This window comes from Mandrillus leucophaeus, unplaced genomic scaffold (genome assembly GCF_000951045.1).
Source record: "Mandrillus leucophaeus isolate KB7577 unplaced genomic scaffold, Mleu.le_1.0 Scaffold724, whole genome shotgun sequence".
NCBI lineage: Eukaryota > Metazoa > Chordata > Mammalia > Primates > Cercopithecidae > Mandrillus > Mandrillus leucophaeus.
This window is the reverse complement of record NW_012107853.1, coordinates 825770-837956: the sequence shown is the minus strand read 5'-3', so window position 1 is coordinate 837956 and position 12187 is coordinate 825770. Positions and strand designations below refer to the sequence as shown.

At 42.4% G+C, this 12187-nt stretch overlaps 1 protein-coding gene across 3 annotated transcripts in view; it reads right to left on the bottom strand.

Annotated features, from left to right (window-relative positions):
• ETS1 (v-ets avian erythroblastosis virus E26 oncogene homolog 1) overlaps positions 1-12187 on the bottom strand; it is a 127936-nt gene that overhangs the window by 51097 nt on the left and 64652 nt on the right. For 2 of the 3 annotated variants that reach the window (XM_011965436.1, XM_011965437.1), the window contains exon 1: positions 11980-12187. The exons of the other annotated variant lie outside the window; for it this stretch is intronic. In XM_011965436.1, the coding sequence (XP_011820826.1) occupies positions 11980-12061 (82 nt within the window). In that variant the 5' untranslated portion in view covers positions 12062-12187. The remainder of the gene's footprint in view (positions 1-11979) is intronic. 3 annotated transcript variants of the gene reach the window in all.

Here is a 12187-nt window from a genome sequence, read left to right as displayed (position 1 = left end):
ATCTACAAAATGGGAATTAAGGTATCAACCTCAAAGGGTTGTTTAAAGAATGTGATGATGTATTTCTGTAAAGCACATTGCCAAGTATCTGACACATAGTAGGTACTCTCTAAATATTAGCTTCACTTCTCTCACTCATCCAACTGAACTGCATTATGTAAAGAAAAGCAAGCATCCAGCAGTTTTGAAGAATGTTTGGTTTCCATTAGGAGGCAAGGGAGGTGTAAGACTGAACTCTTGATCTTATATGAAATCAAGGATGCATTTCCTGTATACACACACACGACTCACCCTTGGGGAGCTCATATGTATTTAGCATCCCCACTCCGTATCATATCTCCCACTAATTTAATAACACTCCTTGAATCACCAAAGACTCCAGAGTACTTTCTAAATGGGAACTCATTAACTTTCCCACTCTCTCTCAAAGAAAGGCAGCTCACTCACGAGGAGCATCCTTCTTGGAGAAGAATACAAAGATAACACAGACATGTGTCCATATCTGGTGGCTTACAGTAAAGCCAGACTTGGGTATCCTGATTCTCCCATCAGACAACAGAAGGTAATAAGATGACCACCCTGCCCAGTTAACAGCAGAAAAAAATATTCAAACCAGGCAAAGCTAAGACCAAGGACCCCTTAGGCCTAACCCAAAACTGTTGTTACATGGAGGCACCAAGTCATAGTGCTGAACCCCAATTTGAGGAGGAGACACACTTCGTGACCTCACTGGGATTTGCTTTACAAGATAACATTTTCCTGGCAGGCATTAAAGTTAGTGCCCAGATTTAAAACAGCCAACTTCAAACTATTATCTTCATTCTTGCTATAATCAGGTGTACCACCCAACTTCCCATCCCCACCTCCTCTTCCCTAGTAATCCAGAGGTACCCAAGGTCACTACTGGCTACTTAAGGTTTACACCCACTCCCAGGGAAACACCAGCAGCCAAAAGAATACTTCCCAGATCAAAAACCTGTCATTTGACCTTGGCATGCTCTGGCTCCCATACTGACCAAAATAAGGTCCGGCCAGAGGGGCTTACGTTTTTTGGTAAGGAACAACATATTGTTTTAGGGAGATCATCTGATATAACTCTGCTAAGCTCTGAGTGTCTATACATGGTGCCACAGCAAATACCCTATGTCCCAAATGGAAACTAGCAGGGTGAAAAAATTGTTCATCTAAGATGACATTAATTTCTGTATGCCTCCTTGGTACGGTTCTTTTCCATAACATGCAGCTTAAGATTCAATGATTTTTTCATTTCTTTTTTCCTGAAGCATTCCTCCAGTTACCTGAAGCTCTCACTGATTAAAATAGACTCCTTCACTAAAAGGGGTAAACTGAGGCACAGAAGAACAAAGCAATGTGCCTTATAGTTCAGAATAGGTAAACAAAAAATGGACCTCTATTCTTTTCAAATCTCTTTAGATCAAAAGAAAAAAAATTGTATTTCTCAAAGTCCAAAGTCAACCTTCTCCAAAGGGAAACTGCATGTCTGTCTAGTAACCTATGGGATCATTCACATTTTTTTTTCCCTTGAGAAGGAACTAACTTGCCAGCCTACCAACAATTTTGCCAGTGCTTTGGCATCATGCATATCTGTACAAACTTTCCAGAGCCTATGTCATAGTGATCTGTTCAACCTGCTCAAAGCTCAGTAATCCTAGTTACTTGTGCATAGTGACCAGTGCTACCTGCTCAAAGCTTAATAATCAGTCAGCTATGTGGGACTTGTTACAGATACATAAAGTATGTGGGTGAAATCTACCTCCACCAAAAGAGAAGAGAATGCCTTGTTGACACTTTGATCTCAAGCTAACATTGATTATTAACATTATTATTATATTTAAGTGAATGTACTAGATACTCATCTAATCAAAGAAAGGCATGTGGCTGAACTCAAATGTCAGGGGATTTGGAGAAACTGACTGGAGCTTCACGTTCTAACTCTCTGCTTATTTGCCCTGGAACCTTGGGAGGGTAACTTGGCATCGGTGCACTACACTTTCCTTATTTGTAAAATATTGGTAGCTCTAAGGATTACCATGAGCTCAAATGTGGTGAAGTCACATGGCAAACTGTAAAATGCTACCAGATATAGCCAAGTAATTAAGATGAACTAGCAAACAATATGCACAAACGGACCTTAGTATTTCTCCCAAATTCCACAAACACCCAAATATTTCTGAGAATTCTGAAAACAGACATGGAAATTTCAAGTTAGCTACAGGTGGGTTTGAATCTAAACTCCTCCATTCAGCAGCTTTGCAACCTTGGGCAAGTCGTTTAATCTCGGTTGCTTCATCTATGAAATGGCAATAATAATGCTTCACTATTGGGGCAAAATAATGAGGATACTGGCACAACGTTCGCACCCAATAACTATTAGAAAATAAACAGAACAGGAGGAAAAAAGAAAAGATGGGTGGAGATGAGAAATGCTTACACAAGCACCAGTAGATAAACTCGACACTGTCATCAATGATCGTTTTCTTTGTTTTTCCCCAAAAACTGGCAGGCTGAACTTAGGTCCCTGCTTTGGAAAGAGAAGGGTAACTGTGACAGACCTTTCTCAAAATGTAGAAATAACATCAATCAGATGAGACTTCAGATAACACCCATGTGCGGGCACCGCTCTTGCACCGCCGCCACACCCCAGTGTACATTTGTAGCTTCCGGGGTGGCTGGGGAAGCCAAGGCAGGTGGTTTCTTGTCCGCCTCCAGCTCTGCCAAGCAGCCTGTGCCCACTGCAGGGTCAGCCTGTGGCCACCCAGACACCATTCTGTGGGCACCCAAAGCACGCAGGCCTGGCCCTTCCCTCTGGGCAAACAGCAGGCCGGGGCCCTGACTCACTGGGTCTGTCAGGAGAGGCGCTGCCATGGCTAACAGCAGAATGCATTCCCCAGGCAGGAGGGACTGTTTCTGACCAGAGCAGTCTATCAAGAAGACACAGATTGGATGAAAGAAGCTCATCACTCAGCCCACAGGCTCGGCCCTGCAGAAGCAGCTGGACGGGCTGCTTCACCTACTGAACCCTGGACTTCCATCTCCCTCCTCCAGGTGAGAACCCGCACTGGAGCTGCCTTCAGCTGCAACTGCAGCAAGGGCTCATGGAAAAGGGAAGCTGAAAGGAAGACCACGAGGAAGGCATGATTCTTGGTTCAGTTCTACCTGAGACAACATGCCTCCATTTCCCCAATGGTGAGCTAGGCTGGCAACACTTTCTAACATCTCTGTTTGGTAAAGTAGCCCTTTACCAAAGCACCCAAAATTCCTCAATGATTAAGTTGTTATTAACAGAATTTGGGGATTCGGATGCAAATCCCCATGTTGCCTACCTCTTGAATGGCAGTCTACGCACCCTCCAATCCTTGGCTGTTTTAAATGTTACCTAAAGTCATAGGATGTCAGTGTTAGGAGAAATCTAACAGGTCATCATTGCAATGAATTTATTTGACTGATGAAGAAAATGAGGTGCATAAAAATGCAATGACTTGCCTAAGGTCACACAGACAGACACCGATGCAGAGTTGTGACTGGAGACCAACATTTCTGGCTCTCCAGCCCACATTCTCCCCACAGAGTGGACACTGCTTATTTCATACACAATATTTATTCCTACTGGTAAGGAACAAATATGATAATCTGTGATTCTTCATTGCATTCTGTGCATTTATTTCATATCTTAATGATGTCAGACAACTGGTACATAAGGTATGGAATTAACTTAAATTTTTGGCCACAGATATCAAATAGGAAAAATGTGTAGGTACTAGAAGTATAAAAGTCAGTCACATGGAAACTCTTCCACTGAAAATTTCCTGTGGTAAGTTTCCTAAAGGGTATTTCAAAATCAGACTTGGGCGGGGGCAGTGGTTCATGCCTGTAATCCCAACACTTGAGGAGGCCAAGGTGGAAAGATTGTTTGAGGCCAGGAGTTTAAGACCAGCCTGGGCAACATAGCGGGACCTCATTTCTACAAAAAATTGAAAGAAAATCAGACTCAACAACACATTCTTAGTTTGAACATGAATGATATTAATGCATCACCCAATTCTAAATATATCACACAACTCTAATTGCACACACAAAAAAGTCACTCATAGAGAACAGGTATAATACCTGACACATAGTGAGAGACCCTAAATACTTCAAAAAACCCGTATCTACAAACTCTCACCAGGCTTAGAAGATTCCTGTGCCTGACTGAGGTTATTTTCCATTTGTACCTTGAAAATACATACCTGATCAATTTTGTCATCTTCTCTGAGGTTTAACGCTTATTCTGATAAACTGATACAGAGGTTTTAACAACAGTGTGAGTGGGAGGGAAAGTAACCAAAAAAAAAAAAAAAATTACCTATCTCATAAGCTTACCCAATAACTCTATTCTGCCCTTAAATATCCCTACTTTCAAAGGCAAAATTCATCCTGAGGTTCAAAATGCTGTTTGGGTCCTGGCCTCCTACTTCCTTCCTTCATCCCTTTCTACAAGTAAATTTTTTTCCTTCATGTTTATCTAAGCATCTCTTTCATTCCAAACTTGCAGCACTCTTCCCACGCTGCTCTCTATATGGAAAATAATCCTTTCCCTGTTCTTACACCTCCTTCAAATGCTTCAGAAGTGCCCCTGTTTCCCATGAAGCTGACCTATGAAACTAACTTACCACTGTTGCAAGAGAGACCTTAACAGACACAGAAAATACAATCATTGATCCACACATATTTTCATAAATGTAAACACTGGTCCTCCAGAATTTTTTGCCATGGAAGCACCTGGAACCCAGGGAAGACTTCATCTGAGTTGTCCTGACCACCCATCTACCCATGAGGGATTTAAAGCATTTAGAAATGACCACAGGCAAGGAGTAGACACAACAGACCCAAAACTGTCCATGGGGCCACCTGAGCCTGGAATTCCTAACCAGGTGTAATGTTTGGCCCAGATGGAGGCTTTTCCAAAAATCTATGTACTATCACTTAAAGTTGTTCATTTTTAGTTTTACAATTTCCTTTCATTCATTCTTTCATACTTTCTTACTCTTTTCCTGTCCTCATTCTTATTCTTGTCTTTTTTTAATTCAAAAAGAATTTTGCAATTGAATCCACCGTTGCCTTCCTCCCCTTCTAAAGAATTGAGGGCTTGTTTTTTATTTTTGCTTTTGTTTTTGCCCACTTTAATGGTACAAAAAGAAAACACAACATTTTTTTTTTTGCCCCTTTTTAGCCCAAAGTAAAATTTCTCATGTTCAATAAACATTTAAACAAAACAAAATAAAAATCATAATTGTCTTCACTTGTGTAATGAAGACACGTCCCTCTACTTCAAAGTTCATTTTATCTCTCTGTCACACACACACACACACACACGCTACATGCAGAGTTTACAGTTTCTCCACAGAACCTTGCAAAGCAAAAATCAATGGCTTATCACAGCTACCCAAAGCTACCAAGAGGTTTCGAATGCTTGAAGTGAACTTGTTTGAGATTGATTTGGGTTTCTCAGATGCTGAGAAACAAATTTAAAATATAATTCATGGTTGGGGGAAAAACATACTAAACTTAAAGGGCTTCAAACTCTTAATCGTGCCCTATTAGCTTACTTAGATGGTCTAAACCCTAAAATTAGCAATTGAGAGAAGATATTCTAGAAAGTACGATTGACCAAATTTAGTGTCTAACGTGGGTGACCCTCATCTGTGGGGAGAGCCCCAGTTAATGTCTATCATTCTGATGCAGTTATGAATAGTGCCCCTTTACACTCTCAAAGGTATCCCAGCTTGGGTGGTAAATTATATGGTTTCCCTGTCTCTACACCATTATGATATGAAGTCCAACAGCCTTAACATTTCTAATGCTACTTTGGGTCTAAAAGCACTATCTGGGTCAATATTTTACAACTCTTAGAGACAGTACTAAATGCTACAAGAAAGAACAATTGAGAAAAGTGGAAGGGGCAGTAATAAGCCACATTTGAAGTGTCAAGTGACAGGCTTGCACCCAAGCAGTAGACACTGGAAAGCACCTGGGAAATATGACAGAGTTGGCCAAGTGATCAATAAAATATTTACGGCTTGAATAGCAATATTTTGAGCATGTCTGTAAGCATGGCTCTCTGCCAATGAAACCAGACCTACCACAATCCACCCTACAGACCTATGTCTTTCTGTGTCTGCATGGAGATTATAAACTATACAATGAGAAGGAAAAGGGGATGCAGATAGGCCAAGGCTTCAGAAAAGCAGCCAAGTAGAAATAGCCTGTTTATGCAATTTGGAAAACATCCACCGAAGTTTTGAAAAAGATATCATCAACTCAACAGAAACAAAGAAAAAAAAAGCAGAAAGTAGCTACAGACACATGACAAGTAAAAATGATAGATTTGGGAATACCCGTGACATTCCTAACCCTGAGTTAAGAACAGCTTAACAGCTGTGAGCGAAGGATAGACCTAGAACACTGCAAACATAGAGGCAAATGCTATTCGAGGTTCCCCGTGAGCAGGAAAACGGAGCCAAGGTTTTCATTAAGGAGCAGCTAAATAAAAACATGGAGATGATGCTGTTCACACACAAATTCCTCTCTGCGGTGACAGTGCGGGCCCAAGCATACTAACTATTCGGGAAAATGCTCTCCATAATGCAGTAATAAAGAAACCAATGCCTTAACCTTAGACAAGTGGCAGGGGAGTGTGCCTGTCTGTGAACCATGGGCTGGGACAGCTGGCAGGCCTGTGGGTAGACACCTGGGGCTGTCCTTCCTTCCTTGTGCCAGGACAACTCCAGACCATGTGCCCTGACACATGGAACGGGCTTTTTTAAAAAACTAAATTTTAGGGGGGGGAAACAAAATTTATTTGAGGCACAGGCAGCAAATGCAACTGCCTATGGCCTCTCTGCAAGCAGGAAAATTAACTTTTAACTGCCTGAAGAAAATGAACTAGTTTGCCAAGCTATGTCTCATCATCCTGCTTATGAGAGAGTCAATGCACAGCAACATCAGTGATGAAGGAGATGAAATGGGCAGAATCTGGAGGCTCAGTGAAGGACTGACCTTGGAGATGAACATAATCACCTTCCCACCTGGGAGGGAGCCAAGGCCATCTGGAAGACGTTGCAAAAACGAGAACCCTGGTTCGCTGCCTCTCATTCTGAGGTAAGCACTGCTGGAACTTTTAAACATCGTTCTAAAGCAACACATCTGGACTGCCAGGCCTTGGGACAGCCCACAGGATGGACCTTTTCCCTGAGCCATACAAAGCACTGGGCTAACAATGAGGCCACCTGATCCAGCTCAGGGGGGTCTTGCAGGGATACCAGGGAGCCACTGTACCTCCTGAACCCCCAAAGCACCGACCAGCATTGCCTTCTCACCTGCCCGTGTTCTAATTTCCAGAGTTTTTGAGAATAACTCAAAATTTTAGGTATCAAATGCCTACAACGTCTCATCAGTTTCTAAATTTCCAGAGTGTGGCCTTAGGCCAAGAATGCATCTCTGAGAATCTCATTTTCCTCATCTGAAAAATGGAGAAAATAATATTTCCACCACACCTCAGAGTACGTGTGAAGCATAAAAGTGCTCTTTTATCTGACTGTGCCCAGCACACAATGCAGGCTCGATGTGTGCTTCAGAAATATCCCAACAACTTTTGAATGACAAGAACCTACCACCTTCAACGCAAGCTCATGGAATTCCACCACAGCCGTGGATTATTCATTACACAAACCAGAGAGACAACTGTAATTATACTGTCACTGTAGCCATTGTAGAGTTATCCGCTGTATTCTGAAACAGGGAGACTCTCCCGAAAAATCCTGACCTACACTAACCAGCTCCCAGTTTTGCAGAGATCTGATGGACCCCAGAGTGACCTGGGCTCTGGGAGGTTGACCACGGGCTGGTTTGTCTCCTAGAGGGAAGCGATGTTCCTACAGGGTGGTCTGGCCTCTTTAAGAGAAAAAAAAAAAAAGTTACACAGACAAAAAAACAGCAACACAAACCAACCAAAAATGCCAGGAATGCAGGCTCTGCCAACCAAATAAATAAATAAAATAGGAGATGCTTTATAATAACTGGACATGATGCATTTCTCAGCCCTGCATAATTGAAAAGTTGACTTTTCCATCAACCCTGCAAATGTTCCCCTTGCCTCTAGACTTGGTAGCCTCCCTGCTCTGAGGTAACAATGACAATATCCATCACCCAAAGTAACTGGCAAACCCCTATGCCTCTAACTGTGAGAGTTTGGACTCCAAGACACTCTCTGAAAGTTACCTCTAACTGTTTGCTCCCTGGAGAACAGAATGAAGTTTCACGGGCATGAGATCTCAGCCAAGCAGGTGAAAAGGCCCTCCTTGACGTTACTCTTCATTCCTTCTCAAATAATAGATTATCAGGAGGTGCATAACACAGCCACCTTATCTCCTAACAAACATTCAAGGGCCTCTGAAAAGTCTACACTGATCAGGATCATTTTTTGTTGACTTGTTTTGTAGTCAACTGTTAAATAGGATTTATTATGGATCAGGCACTGTTTTAAGATTTTGCACATATTCATAGATTTAATCCTCATATTCATCCTATGAAGTAGAATGATTACACTCATTTTATAGAGGCAGAAGCTGGAGCACAGAGAGATTAAGTCATTTGTCCCAAGTCACACAGCTACTAAGTGGCGAGCTGAGATTCAAATCCAGACAGGCAGGCTCCAGAGTCTCTGCTCTGAACCGCGCGGAGCTCTTTAGTCACTAATGGAGTATGGTCGGCGGGGATCTGGGAGCACAGTGAGCGAGTGATCTAATAGACTGGGCAGCTCTGCCCTTCTTTCTTGTCTACACTGATGAAGAAACAAAGACCGACCAAGCTGAGCAAGGACAAAGCTTCTTCCTATCTCTAAGTATAATGCATGTTCCCGACGGATGTACACCCTCTGCTGAGGGCGGGCGGGGCCAGAGGCTCATCCTTTTATTCTTATAAAACAGCAAGTATCCAGGATTAGAGCTCCTGCTCTTATCTGGACATTAAGCTCACCTCACCAAGAAGGTAGAGCAGAGTGCTGAAGGAAAGGAAAAATTAAGTGCCTTGGGAATGTGTTGGCTTTGGCACCTGGTCCCTTCGCAGCAGGCTCCACCGGGAGAGAACCAGGAGTGAACCCAATGGCTATGTTTGTTTTTAAGCTATTTACGATCCTTGCAATCACACTGTTGCCATCAAACAGCATATCCCACCTTACTCTTACACTTGCAAGGAAAAGTCAATTCTAATGTTATTTCAGAGTATATGTTAATTTAGTACTTAACATTGTCAAACTCCTGTGAAGTCTCAAAATAGAATAAAAGTACATAAAGGTTGTTGGTCAGGTCCTAGCCAGGAAGACAAATAATCCAGGTCTTGTGGCTCCTGTTTGGACACCCCACTTCCTTTACTGCCTCTCTCTGGAACTCATGAATTTGGGACGGGGTGGGGAGAAAATTCTGGTTTAATCGTTTAAGCCAGATAAGATCCCACACTAGCTGTCTCCATGCATAAGAAACTAAACAACCCAAAGAAATCATTCTGACAAATATTTAAGTCACAGCTGTGGATAAAAAACTACGCTGTGAGAAGTTAAACTTTAAACACATGTCCTATATGGTCTGATGGGTAAGGCAAATCTGCACTTAGCCAATGTCTTGTCCTTCCACTAACAAAAGCAGACAGCCCTGGCCAGAAACACTGTTTCTCCCAACCTTGCTTTGCACCTGCAAGTTAAGTCTCAGTCGAGATTTCTTTGCTGAGCTTTTGGAAGGTATCTTGCAACATTATTCAAAGCAAGATACACTGCGAAGTTAGAAACATGAATTGATTGTACTTCAGCCACTGGCTCACTACATAGTTTTATGTCAATTATTTACCTTTTCTGTGACTCTATTTTCCTCTCTGAGGTGTGGGTATAATGTCCACATATAAGCAACTAAAGGTCCAGCAAAAAAAAAAGTTGATTATAGTCTATATATTTTTTCAAGTTTTTGTCTTTATTTTTTCCAAGATAATAAATATTGGTGCTAGAAATCAAACCTCTTTACAATGAATGGCAGGAGACTGCCCAATTTCTTTGGACAGTTGAAATTTTGTTGTATTGAAGGTCACATATAAAAGATGACCAGTGGCTTGGAAATCTTTTTTGAAAAAGAAAGTCATTGCAAGTATGCTTATTACAATGGACTTTGACTGTAGCGTTAGGCTTTATTGTCCCCATTTTACAGAAGAGAAAGCTAAAGAAAGTTACTCGCCCAGAGTTTATTTTTAATCAATAACTGAAATGAGGGCACCATATACATTGTCTCTAATATTTAATATTAAATTACCAAAAAAACTGCTTCGGCTGTTCACTGTGATCTGAAACATGTGTTGCCAAGGGTTCCTTTTCATTCCCAGGACGAAAAATCCCTTGTAGGTATGTGGACTGACATATCGACACGATATTTCCCAGATGACCAAATCTGTCTCTTCCCCCATAAACACCCATAACAACACATATAAACAAGTCGTTCTTAAGGAAAGGACCTATTAGTTGAGTTTATATCTTTGTTGTGAACTATCCTTTCACTTCTATATATGGTTTGAATCAACTGTGACAAATAGAACTCGTTCTAGCTTCCTCGAACCCCCAAACACAACCATCACAGAAACATCATTTCTGAATTGTAGGCCTAAATGCCTTAAATGCCTCCATGGTTCCAGGTGCGCTCTCGGCATTGCTCCCACCACCATCATCCTTGCGAGGAGACACAATCTCAGCCTTCTGTGCACAGCAGTCCTGGAGCTGAATGTCAGGGGGCCCAGGGTGAGGGGACATGACTTACATGTCTTTATTAATACTTCTGAAGGACCTCAGAATGACAAAACATCAGTTTGGTTGTGTTGAAAGTTTAAGCAGTGTAAGAAAGGGTTAAAGTAAGCAATAAATTATGGCAGAGGCAAAGAAGTGCTAACCACAGGGCGCAGCAACTAAACTTATTGATAATCAGATACAACAGAGGAGCCTGTTCTTTCAATTAATTATTTTCCAGGGTGCACTGCCTTCTCCCTATATCTTTCTATATACTTTCACCTCCAAAATCACTCATCTCTAAGGATAGCTGGCAGTGCCTTACCCTAAAAGAAAGCATCTTTCCCTCTCAAACTACATTTGTTTCAGAAATTCTGTAAGGCCAGACTCTCTTAAGTTGCTTAGCAATATTTGTGTCAAAGACAAAAATAAATAAATAAATACTTCCTATCCTTCTCTTCTTCAAATGCATATAAAAGAAAGAGGTGGACAACACCATGTACCAAAGACACAAAGTCACATTTGGGTGTTGGATGCTTTCCTTCCAATGGACCTTTGGTACCAGAAGAAAAATTTACGGCAGATAAGAAACACGGGTAAAGTAAGTAACCTATAAGAATAGGGTCGGAAGTTTCTCAAAGTTAAGACGATAATTTCAATTCTCCTCCGGTCTCCTCACCCTCAACCCAGAAAAAGAGGGGCAAGGCATGTGACAGGGACGCTTGGGGAGGCAAGAGCTCATTTGAAAATGTGCCTGAAGGCCAACCCGTTAGACTGCCCGGGGCCCTCCACCCAGCAGGGGATGATGTCCTCTGAGGCAGCGTCCATCTCCCCTTAACATTAAGGAATAAGGCCAGAGGGTTCTCGCTCATTTGGGAATACAAGAAAAGCAGGAATGGGGTACTGGAAATTCTATAAGCTTTTCCCCACCACTCACAAAAACACAGCTGTGAAAATAAATACCACCCCCAAAACCAAGGGTCTAGGGCCACCAACAGTCCTCCTCCTCCTGCTCCTCGTCCTCCTAATCCAGCTGCCAACAGCATCCCCCGCTCCTGAAGAAATGCACCGCCCAGAAGGGAACGGCGAAAGGGGCAAGAAGTTCAGGGGACTCCGGCCTCTGGCCGAGAGCTTGGGTGGGGGCCTCGGCCGTCGCCACTCACCCGGGGAAGGGAAAAGCTCCAGATCGACTTTTTCCGTCTTGATGATGGTGAGAGTCGGCTTGAGATCGACGGCCGCCTTCATGGTGCCAGGAGTGGGGGACAGACGGGATGGTTGCAAGTTTGCAGTTACTGTTGTTTTTCTTTTTAATGAGGATTAGTAACAGGGGGAAGGGGACGGGGGAAATCCGACTTTCTTCCCCAAAATCTC